The 15223-nt window shown below is 42.1% G+C and overlaps 1 protein-coding gene across 2 annotated transcripts; it reads left to right on the top strand.

Annotated features, from left to right (window-relative positions):
• The first annotated feature begins 384 nt into the window (after positions 1-384).
• TOB1 (transducer of ERBB2, 1) lies at positions 385-7055 on the top strand. Of its 2 annotated transcripts, none has more exons than XM_040245727.1 (2): positions 385-3297; positions 4970-7055. In XM_040245727.1, the coding sequence occupies exon 2, from the start codon at positions 5112-5114 to the stop codon at positions 6138-6140; it is 1029 nt and encodes a 342-aa protein (XP_040101661.1). In that variant the 5' UTR covers positions 385-3297; positions 4970-5111; the 3' UTR covers positions 6141-7055. The 2 variants fall into 2 exon arrangements, with proteins under 2 accessions (XP_040101661.1, XP_040101662.1); XM_040245728.1 differs by lacking the exon at positions 385-3297 and adding an exon at positions 3796-4811.
• The last annotated feature ends 8168 nt before the right edge of the window (positions 7056-15223 follow it).

The raw sequence follows: 15223 nt of genomic DNA, 5'->3' as shown, positions 1-15223 counted from the left end.
TTTATTGTAAGGCATTGCTCCAGGAGTTGTGTGGAATGCAGTGATGTGAAAGGGAAGGGCTGTGATTTTCAGTGACTATCACTTGCCCGGAGAGAGGAATATCTGTTGGTTGTGATACCACCTGAAGGTTAATAATATCAAATTCCTTTTTTCTCCGTAAATTTAAATACCTATTTAGCAGTCTACTCCCCTACACAATTCCAAAATAAGTGTTAAATAGCAATAAACTGTATGTAGGATCCTTTAAAGGGCAAAACTTGAAAAAAGGGAATTTTATACCTTGTGACTGGCAATATTGGAAGGCTATGAATCTGGTTTTCTTTTATTTGCAATCTATATTTGGAAAAGAACTTCATTAAATACTTTAGGGGCACTGAGTTTTAAATGTGGATTTTTTTTAATTGAAAGAGTTAAGAGATTAGTTAATCCAAAAATATGTATAGATGAGAGAACTACAAGTTGATAAAAATGGGTGAAATTCAGATTTCCCAGTATCTGCTCTTCAGTACTTTTTCTTGTGTGCCATTGGTATTTATTTATGTGTGTTTTTGTTTATGTTTGGTTTGAAACATTCTCATACCCTTGAGCAGCAATAACATGTTGTAAATCTAAATTTCTGATTTAAAAACTCTATTTACCACTAGTAATATTTAATTAATACCTATCAGATGGCTGCTCTAATTTTAAACCTGGGATTATAGATTGGGAGCATTCAGAAAAGAGGATCTGTGTCTTCCCTTTAGAGAATTCTTGAAAAGTATAAATAAACTTGAACAAAATTATAATTCATCTATCTCATTAGATATATTAATCTCAGCCAAGAATAATATGCTCCTCTAATATAGTGATGTATTTCCAAATTACAAATCAAGACGCATGGCTAATTCATAGTCCTGCAATTCTGGATATTTGGTACAATATTACTGGTCTAATGGCAAGGGAAATTAGGCTCTGGAGAACACGAAAAATCAACTGTTTCTCTGGATAAACTGTTTCCCAGATAGCCTATATTCTTGTAATTTCTGTGCTCAATTAAATATAAAATTAAAATAACATTTAAAAAATAGAATTAATATTCACTATAGAAAAAAATACAAGTGAGCAAAAGGAAGACAACACTGAACGAATAATATAAAATTCTTTGATGCAGAGGAAGGGATGTTTTAATTTAAAATGCTTTCATACTGTCACAACCAAATCTCTTCCTCGTTAACAACTGAAAAACCCAAACTAAAACAGAACTTGAGTAAAACTATTTTTAAAAAATGTTGCCCAAGTTTTAGAAATCCATACAATAAACAAGAAATCGGTCACCGGACCACTCCCACCCTCAGCCTATTTCACAAACCCATCTTCCCTCCTCCTCTTACACACTTTGAGGCTTTAGAAATACCCTTTTCCAATTCTGTTCCTTCTAAAAGGTGAGCAGAGCGGGGCAATAAAGTCAGGTTGGAGGGAAAAAAAGCCACGACGAGATTTTGCGTCCATAAAGCGAGTTTGTCCCCGAACAGCGCAGCTGGTCTACATAGCTGGTTGAGCCAACACCCCACTGTTCGGTGAACTGCGATTTAACTTCCTTGTGGTAGTTTCAGAGTGCCAGCCTCTCCGTTTTGAGGGGAAGGCGGAGACCCAGTTGTTTTCCCAGGAAGCACTTCTTGAAGTGCACAGGAACGGGGCGACGGGAAGGCCAGGTGACCGGCGTTTCATTCCTTGCTTCTCTTTCTCCTAGCCTTCTCTCCGCGTAGACTTTTCTCTCCGCCTTTCCCTGTGCAAATTTGACGTCGGTCTCCTGGATACCAGACAGCCAATAGCCTGGTTGCTAAGGGAGAAGGGTGGCCAATCAGGCGTCGTTGCTACCCGTGAGTAATATTTTTAGCCGGAGAGGGACTCTCGGTTCCATTCCCAGTGTAACTTCGTGTATTTCTCTGCTGCAGGTTGTGAAAAGAGAGCTTGCCCGCCCCCTTTGAGGCCCTCTCTTTCCCCGGCCCCTATGTACTCGCCCAGATTTCAACTGAAAATTATCTTAAACGCAAAACACAAGAAGGCACCGTGTTTATTATCTGTATTTACGTTAAGGTAGGCACTAGAAACACACGCATGCGTATATATACACATATACGTACACAATTTGGCATGGAGGCCTGGACTGGGACATTCGGAATAAAATGTGGTTCTTCTTAGTCGCAAGCCACCCCCACATCCGAGTTGCTGCCGGGTCGCACGGGGAGGTCTGATGTGGGATGCGGAGGCAGTTAAACTGTCACCTAGGCGGGAGGTGTGGCCAGGTGGTCTCTCTTCCCCACCCCCAGCCTGGTACGGCAACTTTGGGTTCTGCAATTGCCCCTCTGTGAATGGCAGTTGGCCTAGGCCCTTGAGGTGATTAATATTCAATCAGTACAAGAGTCCCTCTCATAGTTCCCCTTTTCTGGACTCTCCTGTGTGCACTGGAGGCCGATACTTGTTAGCTCGTCAACGAGTGGGCTTTTCCTTGGCCACAATCCCACATTCTTTGTCCGTCCTCCCCTCCCTCTCGGCGTCTTGGGCTCTTCTCCCTGTTCACCTCGCTGCTACGCCCCCAGCTTCGCTCCCCTCCCCCCTTCTCCACAGTTCTCCGCCTAGAGCTAGAGTTGGCCGCCCCAAACCACTTCTGTCGCCCTCTCTGGCAGGTCTCTCCCCCAATCCCTTTCCAAATTTTCTCTTAATCCTGCCCACAGTGTCTGGAAGATCATCGGTTCATTGGCCACCCTGGAGACCAAGAGGTGTGGCCTTGCCCACCCGGCCCTCCGCGGCCTGTCAGGACTTGGGCAGGCGGGACTTGACCAATGGCGTCCGGAGGCAGGGCAGGGGCGGAGCCAGCGGCCTGGGTCCAGGGTACCCGGTGGGAGGGCGGGGAATGGTGACGCTACCCGGAGCTGTGTGACGTGGGGCGGGCGCGCGCATCCCTACGGGAGGGGATGGGGGTGGGGAAGAGAATATAAAACGAGAGGCGGGGCGCGCGCCGCAGCAGAAAGAGTGAAGCTCTGGCCCGGCGCGGAGTGGGCGCTCTACGGGGACACTGGACCGGGCACCCTGGGCCGGGCACCGGGCTGTGTGGAGAAGTGAGCGGGCTCGCCTGACCCCGTCCTTGCCACTCCGAGCCAGAAGGGGCGAATTCCTGAGGCCCCGGTCCTCCGCAGCCTCCTCCCGGCGGCGTCGGCGTGCAGTCTGCCCGGCCAGCTCGTCGCCGCCGACCCTTCCTTGCCCCCGCCCCGCCTCCCCTTCTCCGCCCAGCGGCCGGGTCTGTGGTGGAAGCAGCCCGTAAGTATCTAGGGGCGGCGGGCGGGGTTAAGAGGAGGAGGGGCTGCAGCGGCTTCGAGCCCCGGGCCCTCGAGGCTTGGGATGGCGGCGTCGCGGCCCGGGCGCGGTGGGGACCGGCTCCCGACACCCGGTCGGAGGCGGCTCCGAGGGTCTCCGGCGCGCCCCGGAGGCGGGGCCGGCCGGCGAGTCGGGCTCGGCCGGGCCAGGTCACCGGGGAAGGGCTGTCCGGGGCGAGCTGAAGGGAATCGGGGGTTGGGGCGCCCAGGAGCAGCGGCGAGCTCGAGGGGAATGCTGGAGTCCGCGGGGCCGCCGGGCCTGAAAATGGTGCCGAGGAGCTGGTGCTCCCCGGACTCTGGCTGGGTCCCAGGAACCTCGGAGTGGGGGGCAGGGAGCGGCGGGTCGGGTTACGGCGGGGGGAGGGGAGCGGCTGACCTGGTGCGACCGGCGCCGCGACCCGCCGGGTGTCCAGCCCCCGGCCCCGAGTGGTCCCCTTTCCATTTCTCGTGGCTTTCCTCCACCACCTCCTCCTCTTGCTGCTGTTGCTGTAGCGCTTGGCTCCGAAGGCTGTGAGCAGAAATCTAATGAGACCCAACTGGCTGTTTATGTAATTCTTCATGCTCCCGTCTATAAGGCGTTGCTTTGAAACTACCTTTCACCGAGCCTGAATTTCGCTCGACTGCACCTTCACGCAGTTTGGCTTCATCAGCTGCCTTTGCCAGCACACGAGCTTGGAACGTGTTTGTAGTTTGGGGGCAGCCTGGGATTCTTTTCCCTTTATCACCAAGAGTATGGAAAATGAAACAGATGGGTTAATACCAACTTGATTTTTTTAAATGTCCTTTTAAATCAACCTAAGTGTACAGATAGATCCCTTTTGCAAATATCTTGTTTGCCCTTGATCTTTTCTTATCCCCACCCAGTGCTGATCCAGCAAACGTTTAAAGGTCGACCTTATCGTACATGCCTCTTCGGCTGTTCTCTTATCGTGAGAGAGAGAGTTGGTTTTGAAAATCAGAATAAAACTCAGAAACCCTACCCTTTAAACAGAATAATCAATAGAGTTCGAAGTTAGTTGTTTCTTTTGTTATACTTGATGAACAAGAAGTATTTTCAGATTTAGAAAAATACACATTAAATAGTATAGAAAAGAGGTTGTATCATGTACTTTGAAATTTTTCCTTACATCTCACATTTTGGGATTGTTTGATAATAAGGCAGATTTAAGAAGTATATGTCCAGAATTAACTGAAATACAGAATTCATTTCTAAACTAGTGAATAGGAGTATGACCAACGTTTAAAACAAGCATATACAGGTGTGCTTAGTATGGTTTCCAATAAATATTCTGTTGAGAACTGCAAGAAGAAAAAGAATATGCTGTATATTCTGAAAGTGTTTTTCCTCTTAGAACTCTATTCAGAAACAAAGTAAATAATAGGGTTTTGTTTTGCACATTTTAAACTGTAGATCTTGTTTTCCCGAGATTTTGGTCTTCAGTAGACGATTTTCTGTTGGTAAGTTCGTACATTTTGTGTTGATTAGATTTTTCAGACTTTCTAGCTTATTAGACTTTTTCAAAACTGAAATTACTCTGGGGGTAAAAAAGGGTTGTGGAACTTAACGTTTATCTTACGTGGACATGTTTTCTTTTGTTTTCTATGTTTTCTTTAAGGAACAAGACTGCTTGAGGTGAAGGATATCTACTAATACCAGCACTTTGAATGAAAATTTGTTTCTCTGCCACAAACTGAACTTTTTTTGTGTGTGTCTAGGGGGGAGTTGAAACACAAACCTAATTTTGTGGCACAGCAGCTATGCAGCTTGAAATCCAAGTAGCACTAAATTTTATTATTTCATATCTGTATAATAAGCTTCCCAGAAGACGTGTCAACATTTTTGGTGAAGAGCTTGAAAGACTTCTTAAGAAGAAATATGAAGGACACTGGTATCCTGAAAAGCCATACAAAGGATCAGGGTTTAGATGTATACACATAGGGGAGAAAGTGGACCCAGTGATTGAACAAGCATCCAAAGAGAGTGGTTTGGACATTGATGATGTGCGTGGCAATCTGCCACAGGATCTTAGTGTTTGGATCGACCCGTTTGAGGTTTCCTACCAAATTGGTGAAAAGGGACCAGTGAAGGTGCTTTATGTGGATGATAATAATGAAAATGGATGCGAGTTGGATAAGGAGATCAAAAACAGCTTTAACCCAGAGGCCCAGGTTTTTATGCCCATAAGTGACCCAGCCTCATCAGTGTCCAGCTCTCCATCGCCTCCCTTTGGTCACTCTGCTGCTGTAAGCCCTACCTTCATGCCCCGGTCCACTCAGCCTTTAACCTTTACTACTGCCACTTTCGCTGCCACCAAGTTTGGCTCTACCAAAATGAAGAATAGTGGCCGCAGCAACAAGGTTGCACGTACTTCTCCTATTAACCTCGGCTTGAATGTGAATGACCTCTTGAAGCAGAAAGCCATCTCTTCCTCAGTGCACTCTCTGTATGGGCTTGGCCTGGGTAACCAGCAGCAGCCGCAGCAACAGCAGCAGCCATCCCAGCCACCACCACCACCACAGCAGCAGCAACAGCAGAAAACCTCTGCTCTTTCTCCTAATGCCAAGGAATTTATTTTTCCTAATATGCAGGGTCAAGGTAGTAGTACCAATGGAATGTTCCCAGGTGACAGCCCCCTTAACCTCAGTCCTCTCCAGTACAGTAATGCCTTTGATGTATTTGCGGCCTATGGAGGCCTCAACGAGAAGTCTTTTGTAGATGGCTTGAATTTTAGCTTAAATAACATGCAGTATTCTAACCAGCAATTCCAGCCTGTTATGGCTAACTAAAAAAAGAAAAAAATGTACAAGTTAAAATGGTTGGGCCCAAGGGGGATTTTTTTTTTTAATAACCTCCTTGAGTTGTTTTTTTTTTTTTAAGCTTATAGTAAGGATACATTCAAGCTTGGTTACAAAAATAAAACATGCGTCATTTTTCATTGCCAACCAAGCACAAAGTTATTTTATACTGACTGTATATTTTAAAGTATACTCTCAGATATGGCCTCTTACAGTATTTAAGATATAGCAAGGACATGGCTGATTTTTTTTTTTTTTTATAAAAAATTGGCACTAATAAGTGGGTTTATTGGTCTTTTCTAATTGTATAATTTAATTTAGTACAAAGTTTGTAAAATATCAGAGGATATATATATTGTTTCTACGACATGGTATTGCATTTATATCTTTTTACTACAGTGATCTGTGACAGCAGCTTCATGTTGTATTTTTTTTACTGAAATTGTAAAATATCCATCTCAAAGACATCACCTATTCTAAAAATTGTGTACAGGATACTCCTTTAGTGGTGGAATTAAAATGTACGAATATTTGCTTTTTTCAAAAAAAAGTATTTTCTGTTAAAGGTTTAAAAATTTTTGCTATATATTATGGAAGAAAATGTAATCGTAAATATTAATTTTGTACCTATATTGTGCAATACTTGAAAAAATGGTATAAAAGTATTTTGAGTCAGTGTCTTATATGTTAAGAGGGACTGAAATAGTTTATATTAAGTTTGTATTAAAATTCTTTAAAATTAAAAACATTTATTGTGGTCTTTGTTTTTAAGTCTTTGCCAAAGATCTAATTCTGGAATTATGTTGTAAATGCTGATACAGCAGAAAGATCTGACTCATTGAATCACAAAGTTATAATGGAAAGCAGTTGCTCTACTAGGGCACAGATAATAGCTTACCATATAAAAAGTTGTGCTTAACCTGAGCAACACTTGGGACAGCTTTGTTTTTAGCAACTAACTGTTCAGCCCACATGTCTCCCCACAACAAGGGTGGTATGCTTAAGGCAAGTCAACCTTATTAAAATTGTGTCACACTAACATCTAAGATGGAGTCAGGTGATAAAATGAAATTCTCTAAACTGAGAGAATTTATTTGAAATGTATATGGAGAAAGAAATCACTGGATCAGTTTTCTTTTTCTGCATGGGAGATGAATAGCTCAGAAAACTTGCTTGACAAAGCAGCTCACCTGACTACTTAAAGATGAGTTAGTTCTGTTTTTACTGATCCTTACACTTAGAGACTAGTCATTGTAACTGGAGAATTTATGATTAACAGCTATTCAAAATTGGACAGGTTGTCAGTATTTCTGTGCATTTTCCTATCAAAGTTTACACACAGGTTTTGGGTTGTTTTTTTTCCTGGTTTGGTACTTCAAAGATTAGTCATAATGTGTCAAATTGTAGTGGCTCCTTAAGGGAGGTTTTGTTTTTTTTCTAGCCCATGAGTTGCAAGGGTGAGACACATTGTTAAAGTAAAATAATGAGTCATTTCACTGAATGTCCATTGATACAGTGTTGACATTAGAAAATTGTCTTAAATTGGAATAAATTGGAGAAACCAGACTGAGCGACTTCACTTTCACTTTTCTCTTTCATCTATTGGAGAAGGAAATGGCAACCCACTCCAGTATTCTTGCCTGGAGAATCCCAGGGACGGCGGAGCCTGGTGGGCTGCCGTCTGTGGGGTCGCACAGAGTCGGACACCACTGAAGTGACTTAGCAGCAGCAGCACTGTCCAGGTTACTTGTGAAATAAATTTGGTCTCAAATGAGTTTTTTTTAGACACCAGTCTACAGAAGCCTTTTGTCTGTTACCCTTGTAATTTAGAGGAATGAAAAGTTTTAAGGAAACAAGCCCTGAAAACAACAGAGCTAAGCTGTTCTGTCAGCTCTATGGTGAGGCCTTTGTCCATTAGTGGACAGAATGAGGTTATGAAGAAGTATTGAGATAGTGACTGGAAATGGGAGAGATTTTTCTTCGTACGCTATCAATTATGTGCTTTTGTGATAGAGTTTGAAAGGCTGTAAAAGAACGATCCGAGTAACAGTTTTAAATACTAGTTTCTGCTAGAAGCTTTTGGGTAAAGTTATAGGCTTAACTTGAAAGAAAACTGGTCTTTTTATAAATGAAGAAAGGCTCAAGTTAACTTTTTCTAAAAGCAACTGGCCAGTAGACACAAAATAGAGTTTGTAACAATCATATTCAGGGCTTCTTCCCTGGTAGTTCAGATGGTAAGGAATCTGCTTGCAATGCAGGAGACCAGGGTTTGATCCCTGGGCAACCCACTCCAGTATTCCTGCCTGAAGAATTCCATGGACAGAGGAGGCTGGTGGGCTACAGTTCATGGGGTCACAAAGTCAGATATGACTAACACGCACACAATACTTATGTATTCACATTGTAAATAATTGAACTTAATGTATGACTGTCTTTCAGGTCTTAGGTATGCGTGTACTGACAAACAATCTGAGGGAAATTTCAGGTTGGTGCATACATTGGCTTGGTGCTGAAAACGTTAATTTTATCATGATTGGGTTCAAGAAAATTAGTTGATTTGAAATTGATCTGAGCTTGGTATCCTTGAGATCTTTTTTTTTTTTTTTTTTTAAGAATGAACAAAGGCTCTCTGTTTTCATGCCCTTTTTGTCCGTGAGGAATGGAAATTTTTTAAGGTGGTTTTGTTTAGCACAACTTAGAAAACCTTAGAAAAGTTTACATCTTAGTCTTTTTTCCCCCACTGCCATCACACTTTTTGACCTTATGTGTGGAGACTTTTAGCTGACAGTATTGCTGAGTTAATTATATTAATAGATTTTTCCCCTTTTTTGGGGGGGAGGGTGGTGGCTCTTCAATAAATATACTATGGCAGCCTCTGAATAGCCCTATCTTGGTGTCTAAAATGCTGCTTTACAAAGTACATAGATCACTGGTGAGTGAAGATAATGATTCCAAAAAGTAGTTCTCTGATTTTAGAATATTCCTTTATTGTCCATTTTCTAAAATCAGGTGTATTGTTAAATCTCCTTTGGATAACTTTAACCTATCTTAGATGGCAAAATGAAGCCTTCAGTCAAAATGCCTCCTTAAGGATAATAATCTTGGACTTGGCCTGGTGGTTCAGTAGATAAGAATCTGCCTGCCAATGCAGGGAACACAGGTTCGATCCCTGGTTGGGGAAGATCCCACATGCCAAGGAGCAACTAAGCCTGTACGCCACAGCTACTGAAACCCATGAGCCTAGACCCCGTGCTTTGCAACAAGAAGAACCACCACAATGAGGAACCCATGAATCAAAACTGCAGAGAAGCCCCTGCTCTCTGCAACTAGAGAAAGCCCTCGCACATCATCGAAGACAGCGCGTGCACACACACACACACACACACAAAGATAATAATCTTTGTTTACTGTAATTAATGTCTTAACTTGTGAAGGTGAAACTAAAAGTTATCCTGAGTTTAAAATGTTTTTCTAATGTGTATCAGTGTTATTCGCCTATGTTACTCATATTATAATTGACTTAATCTAACAAATGTCCAGAACTTAGGTTATTTTTAAATGTCAATATAATGCACAGAGAAAATGAAGTACAGTTGAGCCTTGAACAGCATGGGGGTTAGAAGCAGCAACCACCCTCCACTCAGCTGAAAATCCATAGTCAGTCCTTCCCAGTTCTACACTGAGGATTCAACCAACTGCAGATCATGTAGTATTATATTTGCTACTGAAAAAAAAAAAAATCCCCATATAAGTGGACCCACACAGTTCAAGCCCATACTGTTCAAGGATAAACTGTACCTCTTTTTGCATGTACTTAAGCTAATGAAGTAAAACGCTGGTTGGAGACCTTCCTACACAAACAATATAGCATAGACATTCGTGCCTGCTCAGTATGTGTGCCCAGTTGCTCAATCATGTCTGACTATTTGCGACCCCATGGACTGCCAGGCTCCTCCGTCCATGGAATGTTCCAGGCAAGAATACTGGAGGGGCTTGCCATTTCCTACTCCATTGTCATTTCCTACTCCACAGGATCTTCTCGAACCAAGGATCGAACCTGTGTCTCCTTACACTGGCAGGCGGATTCTTTACCACCGAGCCGCCTGGGAAGCCCTAGGATAGGCACAGCACATCAGATATATTTCATTGCCCGACTAGAATATATAAACCTGTCAGAGGGAGGATGGCAATACTCTAGGGCAAGATCAGATAAGGAAAAAGTCTGACAAGGATGTAAAATTACCGTTGCTTAATAAAACCCATTCTATTGTTCAGTATGCCAGTCAGCTGATGCTTAATCAGTTTGACCCGGGAGTTCAATTTAGATCAGAGTTCTTCAGTTTTTTTGTTATATTAAGAAAATATCTTCTTTTTTTCCTTGTTGCTGTTCAGTCACTAACTCATATCCAACCATCCTTGCAACCCCATGAACTGCAGCACACCAGGCTCCTCTGTCCTTCACTATCTCCCTGAGTTTGCTCAAACTCATGTCCTTTGAGTCAGTTATGACATCCCACCATCTCGTCCTCTGTCACCCCCTTCTCCTCTTAACCTCAGTCTTTCCCAGCACTAGGGTCTTTCCCATTAAATCAGCTCTTCACATCAGGTGGCCAAAATATTGGAGCTTCAGCTTCATCATAAGTCCTTCCAAAGAATATTCAGGTTGATCTCCTTTAGGATGGACTGGTTTGATCTTGCAGTTAAGGGACTCTCAAGCATCTTCTCCAGCACCACAGTTCAAAAGCATCAGTTCTTGGACACGCGGCCTACTTTGTGGTCCACCTCTCACATTCTTACATGACTACTAGAAAAACCATAGCTTTGACTATATGGGCCTTTGTTGGCAAGGTGATGTCTCTGCTTTTTAATATGCTGTCTAGGTTGGTCATCGTTTTTCTTCCAAGGAGCAAGCGTCTTTTAATTTTTTTCTTAATGATTTTTTATTTATGTATTTATTTTTTAGCCATACCACATGGCTTGTGGGATCTCAGTTCCTCGACCAAGTACTGAACTGGAACCCAGGACACTGCTTCAGAATCTGAACCGCTAGACCACCAGGGAACTCCCATAGGAAGATATCTTCATGCTTCAGCGACCTAGGACCAGGAATTCCCTGGCAGACCTAGGGAATAAAGGACCCAGAACCAATGTGCATACAGTTGGAAAATTAATGCAACACATACTTTTTTAATGTTTTAAAGTTAACGGACACATATATCACTTTCTGCTGCGCATGGTTCTAGCCCAGTTTACAGAAGCGGCTATGCCATGTGTTCAGTCGTGTCTGACTCTTTGTGATGCTGCGGACTGTAGGCCGCCAGGCTCCTCTGTCCACGGGATTCTCCAGGCAAAAATACTGGAGTGGGTTGCCATGCCCTCCTCCAGGGGATCCTCCCGACTCAGGGCTCAAACCCACCCACCGAGTCATCCAGGAAGACCGAAGGAGGGCTGAGGCACAGCTTAATACTGCATGGCCAGTAAGTGGCAGACTTCGGATTCAAACTCAGGTGGTCTGTTCCAGAGTTCTTTCTCTTTAAGCTCTATGCTTTCTTCCCTCTCACTGGTTGCTATTCTGATTTGAAGTTACAGAAATAAGACCTTTTTTGATATATTAGCCACATCACTTGTAGAATCTCTCTACAAGAATGTCAATGAGAAGAGGCTAGTGGAAGGCTCTTAGCCATACTCCAAAGTCATGATTATGTCTTGAAAGATATACTTTGGAAATCCAGTAGCCATGAACTATAATCACAGGCTATCTGGCAATGTTTTTAGAAATCATTGTTATATCAATTCTATAATTTTGATTTTCTTAATTTAGTTGTGTTTACTTCTCTTATTTTGGAACCACTGGGTGATGATTCCTTCAAATTGAGTAAGGGCATATCACTTCTAAGTAAAATTGTGAACATTGGCCTCCTGTAGCTATTTTCACACACATTCCTTACCTGTGCTGTCGATAAACAACATAAGGAAAGACCAAGTAAGCTATCAAAATAGTCTTCAACAATATGTTTCTAGCAGCCATGATTGAAGTTACTTTGAAAAACTATCTTAAGGCATACCTTTGTAGTATACATGACTTCTATATGTATAGATGTTGTGATAACTAGTCTTTTTGCTTTATTTTTAAACATTAAGGAAACCAGATGACCTCGTTTTGAACTGATTCTGAAAGATTTTCTTTAAAAAGATCAATATATTTTGGTTTAAAATAAGAAAGGGGGCTTTCCCAGTGGCTCAGTGGTAAAGAATCCACCTGCCAGTGCGGGAGACACGGGTTTGATCCCTACTCCGGGAAGATCCCACATGCCGTGGAGCAACTAAGCCCACAGGCCACAACTACTGAGCCTGTGCCCTACAGCCTGGAAGCCACAACTGCTGAAGCCTGGACCCATGCTGTGCAGCAAGAGAAGCTGGCTCACTGCAGCTAGAAAATAACCCCCAACTGCCACAACTAGAGAAAAGCCCAGCACTGCCAAAAATAGATAAATTAAAATCATTTAAAATAAGAAGTGGCTACATTTTAGAAGGATAAGCTATTATGAAGGAACTTATATTCCCTTTATTGTTTTTTTGTGTGTATGTGTGTGTTTTATTTTAGGCTGTACTCTGCAGCATGTGGGATCTTAGTTCCCTGACCAGGGATTGAAACCATGCTCCTTGCATTGAGAGCACAGAGTCTTAACCACGGGACCTCCAGGGAAGTCGCATATATTCCCTTTATTGTTGCTATTCATTTTAAACATGTTTAAACTGCACAATAAACAAAAGCCCACTTAAAAAATAGCTCAGAGTTTCTGTAATTTCCATATGAATTAAATCTTGTTATACTAAATGTTATACTAAATGCCTAGTATTTTGATTTGGGGTTAAATTTAATTGGACCAAATATTGCTGAACCATTAGATGGGCTTATGGAGGTTTAGATTGGGCTAAAAGTCTTGTCAGTAATGGTATCTGACTTGTGAATAGTGAAACCTCTACTAACCATTTCTCAGTGTTTGAGTTTTAAGATTTATATTTAAGAAGACTTGCTTTATACGTATAATCTATAAGTGAAGCTTTGAGATCATCTTATAATTAGGCAAAGCTTAGAAAAAAGGACATTGGGAAGCAGCTCATGTCTGGAGGCAATTGGAAATTATGAGTCTAGTTCCTTTCTTAAGCATATTAAGAAATTTGACTCAGATGGCTCAATTTCTTCATCTGCAAAGTAAGTACAGTGATATCAATACACTTCCCCAGAGAATTATGAGGAAATAATCACCTTCTATCAAGAATTGTAATGCATTCTTAGAAACCACGAGGTCCAGAATTTTATTCATATTTGTTGTGTTGCCCCTTGAAAGCAAGAAGGTGAATTAAAACCATAACTGTCTTTATTCAACATTTTGTTGTCCAGTCTATTATATGCATCAACAGAGAATTAAATGAAAATTCTACAGTAATATCCCAAAAGCTATTTTATCCATGTTTCCATAATAAATACCACTGAGTTTGTATTTCTAGTTTTGAGTCGCTGATAGGGAAACCCGTGTTTCAGCCTTCTTTTTTATACAATCAGCAAGTTGATTTAAACCTAGTGTACAAGTTGGCATTCTTTGGGGAGCAGTCAAAAATGTTTGCTGAAGTGTCCACACAGTTGTGAAAAGTATTGAAATGGTTGTTCCTAGAGAGTACTGCTCAGGAACAGAAAGAGTTAAAATGTAGCTTTGAGGGTAGACGGGTCATGTGGATAATGTCTCTAGCTTTATTTTAGTGCAGGTAGAAAAGAAGAGGAGGTTTGCTTTACAGAAGGGAAAAACATTGAGGACTTGGAAGGAAAAACACATTCCTCATCTGGCATTATGAGTACTTTACTTCACTGATAAAATATGACCAGTGTGCAGAACAGAGAACAGGTGTAAAATATTTTTAGACAAATCTTGGCATATGCTGTAGGTCGCACCCCTTCTGTCTATACACTCAAGTGTTTCAAAAATAATGTGGAAAAGCCACATTAACAAAATAAGATATTGCTTTTATGGGGTTTTCTGTACAAAATGTTAAAGTCAAACATAAGCTTCTATCCCAGCCATCAGGTTGCAGCTATTTTTAAACACTAGCTCTCCACATGCCCTTTGACAGCTTTTGAGTCTCCTTTTCCTTCCTTAGTGCTGTTGAGAGAGCTGGGAGAATATGGTTCCATAGCCTCTTTTGGAGCATGAAAGCTAGGTTGTGATATTTCCCCAAACCAGATACTAATTCAAAACAATTTTGAACGTCCTTTGGCCTAGAAAGGTAAGACAAGCATGGACATGGCATTGTCTGGCTGGGTTTCTAGCAGGTGAGTATAAGTTGATGACTTCTGGATACTGATAGACAGGACTACTGATACTCCTTCTATCAGTATGGTTTAAGAAATGGAAACATAGGACACTACAACTGTCTATTTTGGTCCAGAGTTCAGATGCTCTGTGACATGAATTCAGTAGTTCTAGGGACAATTCCTTTTTCTGTTTTGAACTAAATGCAAGACTCCTTTCAGATGGCTTTTCCTGGCCACCTCTCCAACCAAACATGGATTCATTTCTAGTAAGGATGAAGGCTGGATTTTTATTTGTTTTGTAATGAGTATGTCTGCTGTTTCTTCATTGATTCTTCAGATCTGCCTCCTGATCTCAGAGCTCTTTTTTAAAAAAAGAACAAGAACCTTCCTTGTTTTGTACACTGCCTACCATTCAGTTTTTTTTTTTTTTTGCACCTTGCATGAACCCACACCCCCTCCAGTGGAAGTGTGGAGTCTTAACCACAGGGCTGCAGGGAAGCCCCAATTCATTTTAAAGTTCTATAGAGTTCTGTGACTGACTTTCTGCTAATTCCTTTCTATTTCCAGGAAACATGATGGGGATCCTTAAACCATTTCAATCCAATGCTTAAGACAGCTGCAATCCCTGGACAGCCTTTCTAGAAACTAAGGTGTCACCAGAGGCCATTTAACTAAAGACTGAGAAAACCCAGTTTCCATAAGGATATAAAGGGTTTTGAACCCGGGGCTCCTGCATTGCAGGCAGATTCTTTACTGTCTGAGC

This window comes from Oryx dammah, unplaced genomic scaffold (assembly GCF_014754425.2).
Source record: "Oryx dammah isolate SB20612 unplaced genomic scaffold, SCBI_Odam_1.1 HiC_scaffold_8, whole genome shotgun sequence".
NCBI classification, from domain to species: domain Eukaryota; kingdom Metazoa; phylum Chordata; class Mammalia; order Artiodactyla; family Bovidae; genus Oryx; species Oryx dammah.
Note: the sequence above shows the minus strand (reverse complement) of the source record. Positions and strands in the feature narration are given on the sequence as shown.